Source organism: Thermobia domestica, chromosome 10, assembly GCF_964235325.1.
Source record: "Thermobia domestica chromosome 10, izTheDome1.hap1.1, whole genome shotgun sequence".
Taxonomy (NCBI): domain Eukaryota; kingdom Metazoa; phylum Arthropoda; class Insecta; order Zygentoma; family Lepismatidae; genus Thermobia; species Thermobia domestica.
This window is the reverse complement of record NC_137463.1, coordinates 230,167,244-230,181,838: the sequence shown is the minus strand read 5'-3', so window position 1 is coordinate 230,181,838 and position 14,595 is coordinate 230,167,244. Positions and strand designations below refer to the sequence as shown.

Here is a 14,595-nt window from a genome sequence, read left to right as displayed (position 1 = left end):
ACTATAGTGCATTAGTATAACCACGAAATACCTGTCATCGTGATCTTTTTGGAATTCAACGTAGACTCTGCAAACATTTTAAGAACGGCTACACTATCCAACCATTGATAAGAAAAATGTCTCGGTCCCGTATAATATTGAGTTTTCAATAGATTTCTCGAATATATAAACTTATTAATATTTAATATTAATAACTTATTAATATTAGCGTACATAGAATATCCCGTGCAATATTGAGTATATATATTTGAGAAATGGATCACTTTTGTAACGCTGGGGCCAGCAGCGTAGAGCAGAGTTGAAAACGCTGGTTTGTATGGTTTTCCATCAATTTGTCAATCTTTTCCTCTTTTCTAGTTTCTCTAAATGTCTTACTAGTCGGATGAGCAAATCTGAGTTTCTCTGCAACCTCTTGTGTCGTTTCTCGCGAAGTCACTATGATAGAACGTTTGGAATCAATTCCATTGTATATTCGTTTATATTGCTTTAATTTATCCTACACTTTCATTAATATTTCGATTCTTTGGACTCGTCTGCGATCGAATTTAAATATCTTGAAGTACATTTTACGAAAATCGTGTTTTGGCTTCTTAACTGCTCAAACATGAAACTAGACGAAAAGGCAGATATATTTCCTATGACGTATATATCTACGAAATGCTAAACATACACTTTCAAATGATATGTAACAAGGCATACAGGTAGCATATTTTATGACCATTAGTATGTGTCAAATACGAGTAAAAGTAAACAAATTCCTACATTAATTTTGCTCAACCTAGCTTAATAGGAAACAACGGCATTGTTTTAGTTATTGAGTCAATCAGAAAATTACCTGGTTGGGACTTGGGAGCTTTTAGAAAATTGGTCACTTTATTTGCGCCGCCGAGTTACGTTTGATCTAATCGTAAGTCGTTACTGCATCAACAATCTTCATTGCATTTAATTGTGTCAAACCCTTACTCAGTAACTCTGTGACATCAGCTTTGTTCAAATCTTGAACAATTGATATTCATGTATTACCGTATATGACTCCGAAAGCCATTTGAAAAAGTGTTAGCCATCTAACTAGTTTCGTCTGCAATCACACCCAAAAATTCTGATTCTTTTATTTCTTATGAAATTTTATCTTGACAAACTTCTAACATGATACTTAAAAATTCATTTTGAGTTGTTTGGGATGTTCAGTTGAAGATGGTAGCTTTCTTCAAATGAGTTTTCATGGGTCTGTCAAATTCTGCACTGAAACCAATGAGGCCACAAAAATCATCTAGGTTAGAATATTATTCTGTCTTCTCATGACCCCGCAATGCTAATTCAAATGCACCACTAAAACGAAACATATAATTAATAAAAATATTCAGAACAACAATAATTATTATGTTTCACTCTTTCGTTATGCAAAGATATGTTGCGCATATACTCACTGTCTGACTGTTGAGCAATATTGACAGTGCCAAATAAAGCTAACTGTAATCTATTTGTAAGGTGGATGTTTGTAGCCTGGTGTCTTTTAATTCATTCACTTACATGGTTAAAATCATTTATGCCTCATTTATTCCAAGCATGTTCTCCCCCAAAAATAAACAAGGGAAGCAAAATAAAGCATTTATTCTTCAGAACCATAAAGCTGGTATTTGTCGTTATAGTAATCCATTTTAAAAGTGTGCTGAAACTGTCTCTTACCTGTTTTGACTGATACTGGATTTCCTAAACTTTTCATTTGAACCTTCTCCTTCGTCGGCGTCAGAGAGAACGGAATATCGACAAGACTAAACTAAATTCATTTTTATTGCTTTTTGTTACTGGAATATATTTTAATACTAAACATATTCCATTTTACTCACAGGCAAAGAACAAAAATACTACCACAATTTTCACACACACACTTGTAGTAAAATAGCTCAATAGGTTCTTTGATTATAAACCACAATATGAGCGAAACCTCGGACTACTTTGCACAACACATCCTCTACTCATTATTATCATTACTAATATTATTTGTTTATTTATTATTTGCAAGTGTGCTCTTTGTTCTCCAAGCTGTGTAACCCATGCAACATCCACACCTTTAGCATTTAGGTGTGCTAAGCGCTGCTGAGTAGAGAAGTTCATAACTATTACAGAAGCTGAGTGGCATGGCAGTTGCCAAGGTGGTTGCAACTGCATGAGAACAACACGAGAAGATAGAAACGATGCAAGTATAAACGCACTCTCCTGTGTTAAGAAATAGGAACTCCATGCTATATGCTCAATGTTATTGGATCCGGTGGCAACGCTCGTTGCAACTGGAAATGTAAACCTCTCTCTTTCGTTCGGTTTTTTGACATGATTTTTAACAGGTGAAGTGCCACCTATATTGCAACAAGCACATCTCCTATAGCCAAAATGTGTTTGCATTTTTGGTTTGTGTGTGTCTCTCTAAGTAATAACTTATTTATTTTAGGTAATTTTGTAGTATCGATACTAATAGTATTGATTCTTTCTTTACTTGTGGTTACACGTTAGAGTCACGTGAACCCAGATAGACCATCGTCCGGAGTAAGCTTAGCGGCCGGTTGAGACTAACATGTCACTACACAAATTTTAGCCGATTGTGGTTCGTTGGACTCACAATTCTACATGTAAGGCTGTTTCTCGTACTACCAGGTCGACTACTATACACTGCAACAGCTTTTAATGTAAAAAGTGAGATCAGTGAGTAAGCACAGGACATAAGCTAACAAGAAGTTGTGTGAGACCGATCTCGCACCACGTGGCCGTAAGGAAATATGTTATGTAAGACCAACGTGGTCTCAAGCGGCATTTAACGTGTTAAAAATAAATCCATCAATACCGATTTTTGCTTAAAGGGCAAATGTTTATTTTCACTAAAACGCTATTTTAATATTTTAAAAAAATCTTTGAATAAAAAAAAAAAAAATAGGCGCACTGCTAAGCATATAGGAACAAGGGAGGTCGAAGTATATAACCCTGTGTGTGAATGCGTTCCTGGTGTATTCGAACCAATTTTCAGTCGTGTGAGGCCACGCCAGCAATCAGTCAACTGAAGTGGTAAATTGAGGTTGCTGAATGAAAAGACCACCTTCAACCGCCAAGAATTGAAGAATTAAGTTGTCAGTCAGTTCCTTTTTAATAATGACCGGCGATGACAATGTTTCTGTATGGTCTGTAGAGTCATCCTATTAAAAACTTTGCTCATTCAGGATGACCTTCGACCACAGGACAAGATTTATTTCTCGCTTTGATCTTCCCTTATTATCAGCGCACGGCATCGTACCACCATGGTGTGTGTTCATCCGTCTAAAACGTTGGAAGGATCAAAGAATTGTGGCTTATTGTCTAAATTGGTCAAAGTTTCAAAACAATTGGGTTCCATTAGTTCTGCTGAATTAATGTCAGAGTAAAAATTAAAAAGAAAATAACACTAAACATGGAAAGTGATGTTTTATTTAGCCCTATATATGAGACAATGAGAAACAAAAAAATGTGTAATGTGATTGAACAATGATTTTATTGTTACTGTTTGATTCTGCTACAGAGGAAAACATCTTTGAAATAGTGACAGGTGCATAGAAAAATACTGAGTGAAGAAGTGTACAACCACTAGTGCCATGATGCCAGAATGGCTTGCGAACGTTGCTGCAGTATTGGCTAGTCAATCTTTGATAGTGAAATTGCGTATTGGTTTTCGTATGTAATACATATACTGTATAAACATGATGTGCGTGAGTTTTCCGCGAATATTGATTACCTACTCTAAAGTCATTATTCCACAAATCATTGGCTTGCATTTATAATTATCTCCTTGACCTTAAAAGATAAATACTGTGTGACATCGAACTTTATTATTTTTATTTAAAATTACTTTTTTTTCCTGGTGCTACAACAGCCTGCAACTTGAAGATAATTTTGTTAAACTTCGCAACTAGACAGTTTTATTCAATTTCCGTCTCTTTGTCTAAGGATTCCTGTTGTTGTAACACCAAAATAAACAAAAGTAGGTTAGTCGTATTATGTAACAGTTAAATTAATGCGTCCTGGAATTACAGATAAAAGTATATTTCATTCGGTGCCAAAAGATAACGTGTGTTTACAGTTGCTACAAAAATTCGCAACCATGAAGATTTTTTCGGTTGGATTCTATGAAATGTGAAAAGTTTTGATTCTGTGATTGAAAATGGCTGAAGAGGAACAAAAATTGAATAATGCGTAAGTTTAATTTTTTTGACATTCTAATACGTAGTCTCAACTTAGTTTTAATAATTTTTTAATTGAAATTATAACTGAGTTCTAAAATCTTCTATGGCATGATTACTTTCCTGCGGGAAGGAGAATTCTCTCTCCCGAAAAGAGATATAGATACTAATCGACCACTGTCTATAATCAAAAATTGAATATTTCAAGTTTTACGTCCCATGATTACAGGGGTGTAGCCAAGGGGGGCCCATCGGGGCCGGCCCCCAAATGGTTTCCTGCCCCCCCCCCCGAAATGACCAGCTTTTAAAACATCATAGTAAAATTATCTCGCTTCAATCATTTAAAAGTAATAAAGTTTATTGACAATTAATAATTTATGGTAAAATAGTAAGGAGAAATATTTTTTTTTCCATACTGATCGAAAAATAGTATAGTATCTCTTCCTTATACCGATTGAAAAATAGGATACTCTTTTTGTGACAGCAGATTACACAATTTACTGCGATTTATATTTGACAGTTTGAAGACAAACGTTTTAACAAGGTATTACAAATACAGCCATAAAACAAAGGTATTAAACTGATTTGTAAGTACAGTATATTTTTATATGCTTTAACAAGTGTTTTAAAAGACAGAGGATGGAAAATTTGGCGAGAAACAATGCTTTTATTCAATTTGGATTTCATTCGCTCTCTCTTTTATTTCTACTCAGTGTAATAAAATAATTATGTTTTTTTAGTCACGAATAATAAATATTTTTGTCAGGAAACCGTAAAGAAATTAAGTGAAATTTCAAAGAAAATCAATCTTGTGTAGATAGGTTCTGTATACAAGGTCTTAAATTTAAAGGTAACCAAGAAAAGTTTTGTTGCTTTTTCACCCACTACCTTCGAACATTGGTATGTCACCTAACCTGGAAGATCAAAAATAGTCCCCATCAGAATCGACGACCTTCTGAAAACGTTCTGGAAGGCCATGGAATCCATCGCGGTAGAACTTGGTGCGCCGTGAACAGAAGAAAGTATCAGGTGCATTTTATACTTTTACTAGGGATTTGAACTGGCATCCTCTAAGGTGATTGTTCAAAGAATGGAACAGGTGATAATCGGACGGTGCAATATCCGGGAAATATAGTGGTTGCAATATTGTTTCCCATCCAAGGCGGAAAATGGTGTCCTGAGTCATCTTGGCGTTGTCCCGTAAACGAGGACCCATTTGCAATTCAGAAGCGATGGCTCCAGAGTTTTGAGTTTTTGTTGAGCACAGCTCAACTGCTGACACTACACAGTCGCATTGATACTCTGACCAGCTGGTAGCAGTCCCCGATGCACGATGCACCAAACACACAGAAGGACCTTATTCTGGTACTGTGCTGGTTTCGGCTGTTTCGAAATCGCTTCATAGGATGCTAACCAATGATGACGGCGCCGTGGAGCTTCCTATAGGACACACTTTTTATCACATGTCAACGCCCTGTCCAGAAATGGCTCCGAAACAGTAAATAAACACAGGCGACTGCCGCGTTGCCTTCTGGCCCGGAGTGAGACCCATTGACCCAACTTGTAGTGCTTCATAAGATGATGGATGTGCTGCCGAATGGTTTCTCGAATATGTGAGACCCATTGACCAACTTATAGTGCTTCACAAGTTAATGGATGTGCTGCCGAATGGTTTCTCGAATATGTGAGACCCATTGACCCAACTTGTAGTGCTTCACAAGTTGATTGATTGCTGCCGAATGGTTTCTCCGCACACTGAATTGTAGTCCCAATTCCTCTTTGTACATGTATTGGTCTTCTGGCACGTGGTGTTTTCGGGTGTTTCGTCATCGTCCTTAAACTTGATAAACCATCGCTGCAATGTCCGCGTCGTCACGACACCCTCACCAAAGGCCTGGCATATCGTCTGTCCCGCTACAGCGGCGTTTGACCTCCATTTGAACTCGTTCAGCATACATGCTCTTATGACGCTCTCTGGATGTCCCATGTTCCCTCTGTCTTTACGCAAGTTCACGGTGTGTCTGAATTGCCACAACCAGGTAGTATGTTGGATATACCCACACCAACAACTGACGTTCGTCTTATCTCCACTGGCATTCAATTTCAACTCACGGTGTGAGGTCCAATTGAACACAGACTTCCACGAAAAGGGACAGAACTTTCTTTGTTACCTTTATAGTTATGCACAAAAGTATAGCGTTTGGTCCCGGGCAGTAGTTCTTGATTAAGCATAATAAAAACTATCTTGAATATAATTTATGGATAATAATAATAATAATAATAATAATAATAATAATAATAATAATAATAATAATAATAATAATAATAAGCTAAAATAGTGTTTTTAGTTTTCCAGAAGAAAACCAAAATTTTTCTTTCTTTCAGACCTCAAAAACACTAGCAGCAACACATTTTTTTTTGGCTTTGTACATTGTAGCTGCCCCCCCTCAAAAACGACGGGCCTCCCCTACACAAACCTGCTGGCTACACCCCTGCATGATTATGCCGGTTAAGCTAAACGAGACGGTGATGATGAGAAATGAATGAAATGGTTAAATGAAGAAAGTGGGAGGAAACGGTAAATCCCCGAGAAAATCCATGCACACCGTATTTGTCCACCACAAACTCACTTGGCGCGATCTGGAATCGAACCAAGGACCCCATGAACTAGAGGTGAACCTCTACCATAGAGTCACCGCGGCCCTTGTCAATAATCAAGATATTATCTGACCATTAATACCATATCATTCCGAATTGTTAAAAATGCCCCTCATTTTATCACTGCAAACACGTGCTATCGGATAAGCGAAGTATTAGTACTATGTGCAGACACACACCCAAAATTTTTTCCTGGGAGGAGTTCAAAGTTTGGCAGGATTATGTAGTAGCTACTAAATCGGTTTAATTCTATACCTAAACGACGATAAGTAATATATACGTACTGCCACCTATATTCTCAGAAGGAATAATAACTTTTATAAGAAAACAAGGAATACAGATTGATTGAGTAAAATGTAAAGGGGACGTCAGCATCGAGGCTATTTGTCCCCGTCCCAATCAACTCTACTGCTCCAAACATGTACTGCCGTAAATACACGTTAGAAACGAATAAATCGAAATGTAAAATACTACTGCAAAATAGAAAAAAATATAATAATAAAGAAAAGTGAATAATAATAACAATAAATAGGAAAATACAAATAAATACTAAATGTTGAACAATTACATTAAACTGTGAACAAGAACAATACATAGTAAATATTGAACAATAACAGAGGGAACGCAAAAGTAAAAACATTATATATATATATATATATCAGTGGCGGCTGGTGCTTTGAATTTTAGGTGGTGCACAATAGATGACCTCTCCTTTTCATTATTATTATTATTATTATTATTATTATTATTATTATTATTATTATTATTATTATTATTATTATTATTATTATTTATTTATTTATTTATTTATTTAACACACACCTATTACAGAGCCAATTGCTCCAATTACAACAGGTGAATACAAATTCAATATACAATTGAGAAATTGCTAAATAATCTATTAGATTAAAATAAATATAAGAAAAAGAACAGAAAAAAAGAAAAAAGTCTAAAATAGCAACATTCATGCAGGCTACTTTTTTCTTTTTTGAATGCAATAACATAATCATTGCATTACATAAGCAGGGTTCAAAAACAATTGAATCAATTTTATATACTTTTCCAAAAACATCGTAAAATCCACGGTTATTCCAGATTTTATAATATCATTATGTTTCTTACAAAGTCTCACAAGTGGTGAATTTTTATGGGAGGTTGTTTTAGATTTAGGTATAACAAATGGTAATCGTACTCTTAAAGATCTACTAGTGCTAAATTTTAACATTTCCAGAAAATCTTGATTAACTATAATACCATTAATAATTTTAAACAGAAAAACATGATGCATTATTTCCCTCCTTTTTACCAGAGACGTACAATTAAATTCCCTTAGGATAACACTATAGTTAACTTTCATATCATACGCAGATATTTTGAATCTCTTGTACCATAAATACCTTAAAAATCTTTTTTGTATTGATTCAATTTTCCTTATTTGATTATCATAACAGGGGGACCATACTAATGAAGCGTACTCTAATTTACTTCTAACTAATGAATTAAATAATTTAACTAACACTTCTGCATTGTTTAATTCCTTTGAATTTCTAATTATGAAACCTAAAGCTTTATAGGATTCATTAACAATTCTATCAATATGTATATTAAATTTTAATTTTGTATCTAAAGTAACACCCAAATCCTTAATTTGTGTTGATCTTTGTAATATTTCATTGCAAGTTTTATAATTATATTGAGCTGGTTCACCCTGTCGTGAAAAAGTAATAACAGAACATTTTTTAACGTTAAATTCTAATTTATTGTCAATACTCCATTTGTAACAACTATCAAGATCCTTTTGTAATTTCTTTGCGTCTTCCATATTATTTATTGCCCGAAATATTTTTAAGTCATCCGCGTACAACAGACATTCGGAATATTTTATAACGCCAGGCAAATCATTAATAAACAAAAGGAAAAAGAGTGGACCCAGTTTAGACCCTTGAGGTATTCCTGAATGAATCACGTATCTATCTGAACATAGCCCATTATAAGTAACAAACTGTACACGTTCTCTTAAATAAGATTTAATTAGAGTTAATAACGCTTCTGATAAACTCAAATTTGCTAATTTGTTAAGCAATATGTTATGATTTAATTTGTCAAATGCCTTAGCAAAGTCGGTATATATTACATCAATAGAACAACTGTTTCCGTTCAAGGTGTCCAAAATAAACTGCGTAAGGTTAGTTAGATTCGTAGTAGTGGATTTCCCCGGTAAGAAACCATGTTGACACTCTACTATGTATGATTTTACATGATTAAATATCTTACTGTACAATATGTGTTCAAATATTTTAGACGGCATCGATATTAATGAAATAGGCCTATAGTTTGTAATATCTTTTGGATTCCCAGATTCATAAATCGGAGTCACTTTACTAATTTTCCAACATTCAGGAAAACACCCAGTAACCAAAATGAGATTATAAATATAGCAAAGAGGAGTTACCAAAACATCTACACAACCCTTAAAAATATAAGATGGTAAATTATCTGGACCACTAGATCTTGTTGATCGAGTTTTCTTTATTGCTTCCTTACATTCTTCCTCATTCACTTTTTTTATAACCAGGCAGTGAGGTATTAAGGGTATATTCGAGGTGCTCCATTCGTAGAATGAAGACCTTTCATCATACACACTATAAAAATATTGAGCGAAACCCTCAACAATATTTTTATTTGTTTTTAATAACTCAGCGTTATATAACATAGTAGATGGATTTTGTAAACATCTTTTCTTATTTTTTATGAAACTCCAGAAGTGTTTTGTGTCTCTACTAATATTATTCCCTATATTTTGAATGTATAAAGAATAAGCTCTTTTAATCATCGTCTTAGATTTCCTGCGCAGGTCTAAAAACCTTTCCAAGTTATACTGTGAATGTTGTTTGCGTTTCCTATAATATTCTTTATGTTTCAAAAGACTTATAATCTCAGAAGTAAACCAAACCGGGTACAAATTCTTTTTATGGCTTTTCACTTTCGGTACATGTCTATCGATATAATTAAACATTATTTCATAAAAATATTTTATTGCACCATTTGGTTCTTTATAAGTGTATAATTGATCCCAATTTTCTTTTTGCAAATCTTTATAAAAATTATAAAAATCTGCTTTTCTATAATTGTATTTTAACATATTATCATTCAATTTAACCCGCCTCATATTTTTAATTTGTAAATCAAGCTGTAATGATGGATGTAATATATCAGCAAATACCATAGAATTATCGCTTGTATATACATTACATGATTCACTCATATTTGTTAAAACCAGATCAAGAGTTTTATCATCTTTGTTTTTTACATCATTTATAGAGCGAAGATCGTGTAATGCCAAGAAATTTGAGAGGGTTTTACATATTGAATCCCCGAGTAATAACTTGAATCTATTATAGTTGGAATATTAAAATCACCAACAATTAATATTCTACAGGATGCTAAAGTATCTACTATTTCATTAACCCTGGCAAAGAACGAGCTATATATCTCAATTCGATCTATAAAAGAACGAGCTATAAATAATAATAATAATTTAATAATAATAATAATAATAGCAGTGGCGTATTCACGATTTTGTTTCGGGGGGCTTTGCTAACTGTCGGGGGGCCCTTGCCTGAAAATGTGAAAATTCTGCAAGATGTTTCATATACTTTACTATAGCAAGTAAGATTTCGGGGGGGAGCTTAAGCCCGGAAGCTCCCTAAATACGCCACTGATAGTTATAAATAATAATAGCGATTTCTTCATGGCATGCTTCAAGCATGCAATGGAGAAGCTCATTTTGTATGATTTTTGACGTACTCTTGAAAATTATTGCGCTTAAGCCCGGAAGCTCCCTAAATACGCCACTGATAGTTATAAATAATAATAGCGATTTCTTCATGGCATGCTTCAAGCATGCAATGGAGAAGCTCATTTTGTATGATTTTTGACGTACTCTTGAAAATTATTGCGCTTTCTCAATGACTCTTGAGAGCGCTGTCAAGTTCTGCACTGAAATTAATTAATCTACGAAAAACGCCTCGATTTGAACACGAGTCTGTTTTTCATCATGTCCTCTTAAAGCCAATTCGAAGGTGCCACGAAACCAAATGCAATTGATGATTATATTGAGCACGTACCTGTTTTGCGTCACTTTTTAATTGTGATTCTCAATAGGGACCGTCTATAACCAGCATTTAGTTGAGCAGCAATATTCACGTTTCCCAATACAATGAGATCAGAACGTGTCTTATATGACCTGACGACTTTTTTTTTTTTTTTTTTTTTTTGACGTGCAGATGCTGGATATCCGCACCTTTTTTGACTCCATGCATCTTCCTCCGCCCCGAACAACAAACAAGGAAAACAAAACAAAACATTTTTAATTTCACATTCACGTAACCACTTATGCTGTTCGTACAAGTTGAGATTAAACTTCCTTGTAAATGTTCGTTTCTGACTCTTAATTACTTGCGTTATATTGAGAGTCGGAATCGGTCTTCCGATCTCTTTCACAAGTAGGTTTGCTTCTGAAGTTCTTTTCGAAAACGGCTAATTCAACAGAGACGTTACAGAATTCATTGCTACTGCATTGCTAGTTCACGTATATCAGGGATAGACACGTAATTATGCAATTACAGCAACAATATTCCAATGAACAACAAAGACCGGCACACACACACACACACATACAACACAACAAAGTCCGCTACCCGCTTTAAAATCTCACCCCTTCCCCAATTAACGTCATTTTTCTAAAAACTGCCCTCCAATTTTCTCATTCACCCATGCACACTTGAAAAGGAAAACATTGTATCTGTGCTGACAAATTTCTACTTATTCAGATACGAGTCTATTAAATACCGACATACTCAATTTGTCTTCACTCTTCTCGGGGTCGCCTTTACTGTCTTCGTAGCTGCCTTGACGTTACTTGGTTGACAGAACCAATTGTTATGACCACTTGGCAATCTCGCATTTAGGCAAGGCGAAAGTTCTCTCTCTCTCTCTCTCTTTCTGTAGCGACTTGGTTACGGTACGCAACATTGTCACAAAGGAACAGACTATTTCCCTTCAGGCGAGAACCGTGTCAACCAATACTACAGGGGGAGGGACGGTAGTGAAATTTCAGTTCCAAAGCGTTATGTTTTGGAAAGGCTGTTTTTGTTTGGTAGATTTGTTTGCAAAAGATGTGCAAGCATATGGATCCTTATGAGGTAGTGCACGGCGTGATAACCCCCCTCTTACTGCGCAACCCTCGCAAAGGCCCAGAAGCTGTTAAAGCTGGGGAGTTTGGCAAACTATCAAGCAGAAAGCAACTAGCCAGCCCCGTTTCAAACGCACTTGTTTAAGAAGAAAAGATGATGTTGACAATAAAATGAAAAGTGATTTACCACAAATAAAAAATGAAAATATTGGAAGGAGGTTTGTACAAACATGCAAACAACATTAAGAGAAACCGCCACTGATATATATATATATATATATATATATATATATATATATATATATATATATATATATATATATATATATATATATATATATATATATATATATATAATTATTGACAGAACTATTGACCATAGAATATATATATATATATATATATATATATATATATATATATATGTGTGTGTGTGTGTGTGTGTGTGTGTATGTGTCATATAGTTTTGTGCAACGTTACGGTACATCTAAGAAATCTACAATTGCGTCACTTCTGAACAAGGAGACGTTTATCCTTGTTTCCCCTACGTAGTTCATAACACTTCATAATTTTAGGGAAAATACCTGGCAAGCTGTATCACTTCCACTCTCCTGATTCATTTAAAGAACCAATTACCGGTTGGTCGCAAACTGGAATTATTATTTTCGGCTGAGGAATCTTATCAAACTTTCAATCAAATTTGGCCGATACATGAGCAGTAATGGCCTAGTCGCAAGTTGGAATGATCAGAAATTGCACGGAATCAATAACAATATATCCACAGGAAGCTATATTAGTCCATATATCCACATTCGTGCATACTTCTATTTTGTAGTTGACCATCCATCACAACAGAGCTAATACTTGATCTGCTGATGATTTGTGGGTGAAACATCCCAACCAAAATTTCGTGGCCCACAATCTCACCTGGCGAAAACCTCGCATAGCCAAAATCTTGCCGGACGAAATCTAGCCTGGCCAAAACTTCGCGGGATAAAACTTAGCCATCTAAAATCTCGCGGGACCAAACCTTGCAGTAGTGACTTCATCTGTATAGAATGTTTAAAATATTCACCGTATACTTGGAAAATAATAATAATTATAATAAATAAATGGCAAGACAGAACATAAGTGGTTTTATTAATTTTTTAAAGAGGAAAAGAAAGATAGGCAAGCAATTAGTTCCCAGCTTATAACACTTGTGTCGAAAACAGATCTTCATAGTTCACGCTCATCATATAATTTAGATAAAAATAGGTGCAGAACAAGAATGAGGTGCCACTTTTTGGAAAATGTATGGGGAAAACTTGTTAATTCAGAAACGAAGAACTTATTTATGTAGGCGGATAACGTGTAACTCATGTAACTAACATACAGCACTGAAAAGTTTGCTCCATTAAAATATTTTTCTTTGTAAACAATGTAATGAACATACGTATTTAGTAATATTATGAAGCGTAATTTATATTTACGCATTAATAATTAGAACAAATATGTTTTATCAGTAGCGTATTTAGAGAGCTCTCGGGCTCAAGCTCCCCCGAAATAATTTCATTATTTTTTTTCGCATTATACGTACAACACAAATGCTTCTTACTCGTTCTCAAGCCACTCCCCCCGAAACAATCTGCTATGTACGCCGCTGGTTTTGATAACCTTTGAATCGATATTATAAGTAGAAATACTTTGTAGGAAGTCCAAACCTGAATTATCACCGAAATAAGCACGTCAGGGTGTTAGTAACTATAGTCGTATTGTCGAACGAACTTCCAAAGTGTTAACCTCTTGAATGAAAGTGTCAGAGATACTTGAAGGGCCAGGGGAAGAACGCTTTCAGTCCAAAAAAAATCGATATCTCCAACACCAATTTTCTAATTTGCTGTAAAAATAAGTTTTTCTTTACATATATACAATATTTACCTTGATATAAATTTAAAACTATTTTTCTAACAATGTAATTACAATGATTATTTAATGAATAACTTGTTTTTTTCCTCTCCTGAAAAAATTCAATAAATGGACTGAAAGCCTTCTTGCCCCTGACCCTTCACTTGTTAATTTGCATTTGAAACTAACATTTCTACAAGCGCCTTAGCAGTTTATACTGGAAAATATTTCATTGTAGCGTTAGAAAAACAAAAACTGAATGTTGGTCGATATTCGTGATGCATTTAAATTTTAGCAATTTGAAACGTATACATATTTTTTTTTTTTATTTCTAGTTCACATAATAATTGGATAAATTTCTAGTTTACTCGCATACCCACTTTTGCTAACGCACCTGCTCCCTACAAACGCAACCCGCACAAGTCCACAGCTTATCCTATTCTGAAAATGTAGCTAGGGATGCGCACGAGACGAGTCGAGACAGGATTTTCCTGACAAAATTCGAGTCGAGACACGGCTCTTCCAATAGAGAAATATACATTTTCGAGTCGAGACATCACTTTTACAGCACATTTTCGAGACGAGACAGGCACAAATCTTGTCTCGTGCGCATCCCTAAATGTAGCATTGTCTACGAGACCAGAAATTCCTCGTCCC

At 34.9% G+C, this 14,595-nt stretch overlaps 1 protein-coding gene across 2 annotated transcripts in view; it reads left to right on the top strand.

The window, feature by feature from the left end:
- Positions 1 to 3,303: 3,303 nt before the first annotated feature.
- Positions 3,304 to 14,595, top strand: part of LOC145663049 (putative inorganic phosphate cotransporter) — a 50,045-nt gene continuing 38,753 nt past the window's right edge. The window contains exon 1 of one of the 2 annotated variants that reach the window (XM_081729209.1): positions 3,304 to 4,212. In XM_081729209.1, coding sequence (XP_081585335.1) covers positions 4,181 to 4,212 — 32 coding nt within the window. In that variant the 5' untranslated portion in view covers positions 3,304 to 4,180. The remainder of the gene's footprint in view (positions 4,213 to 14,595) is intronic. The other variant, XM_081729208.1, reaches the window with a different exon arrangement.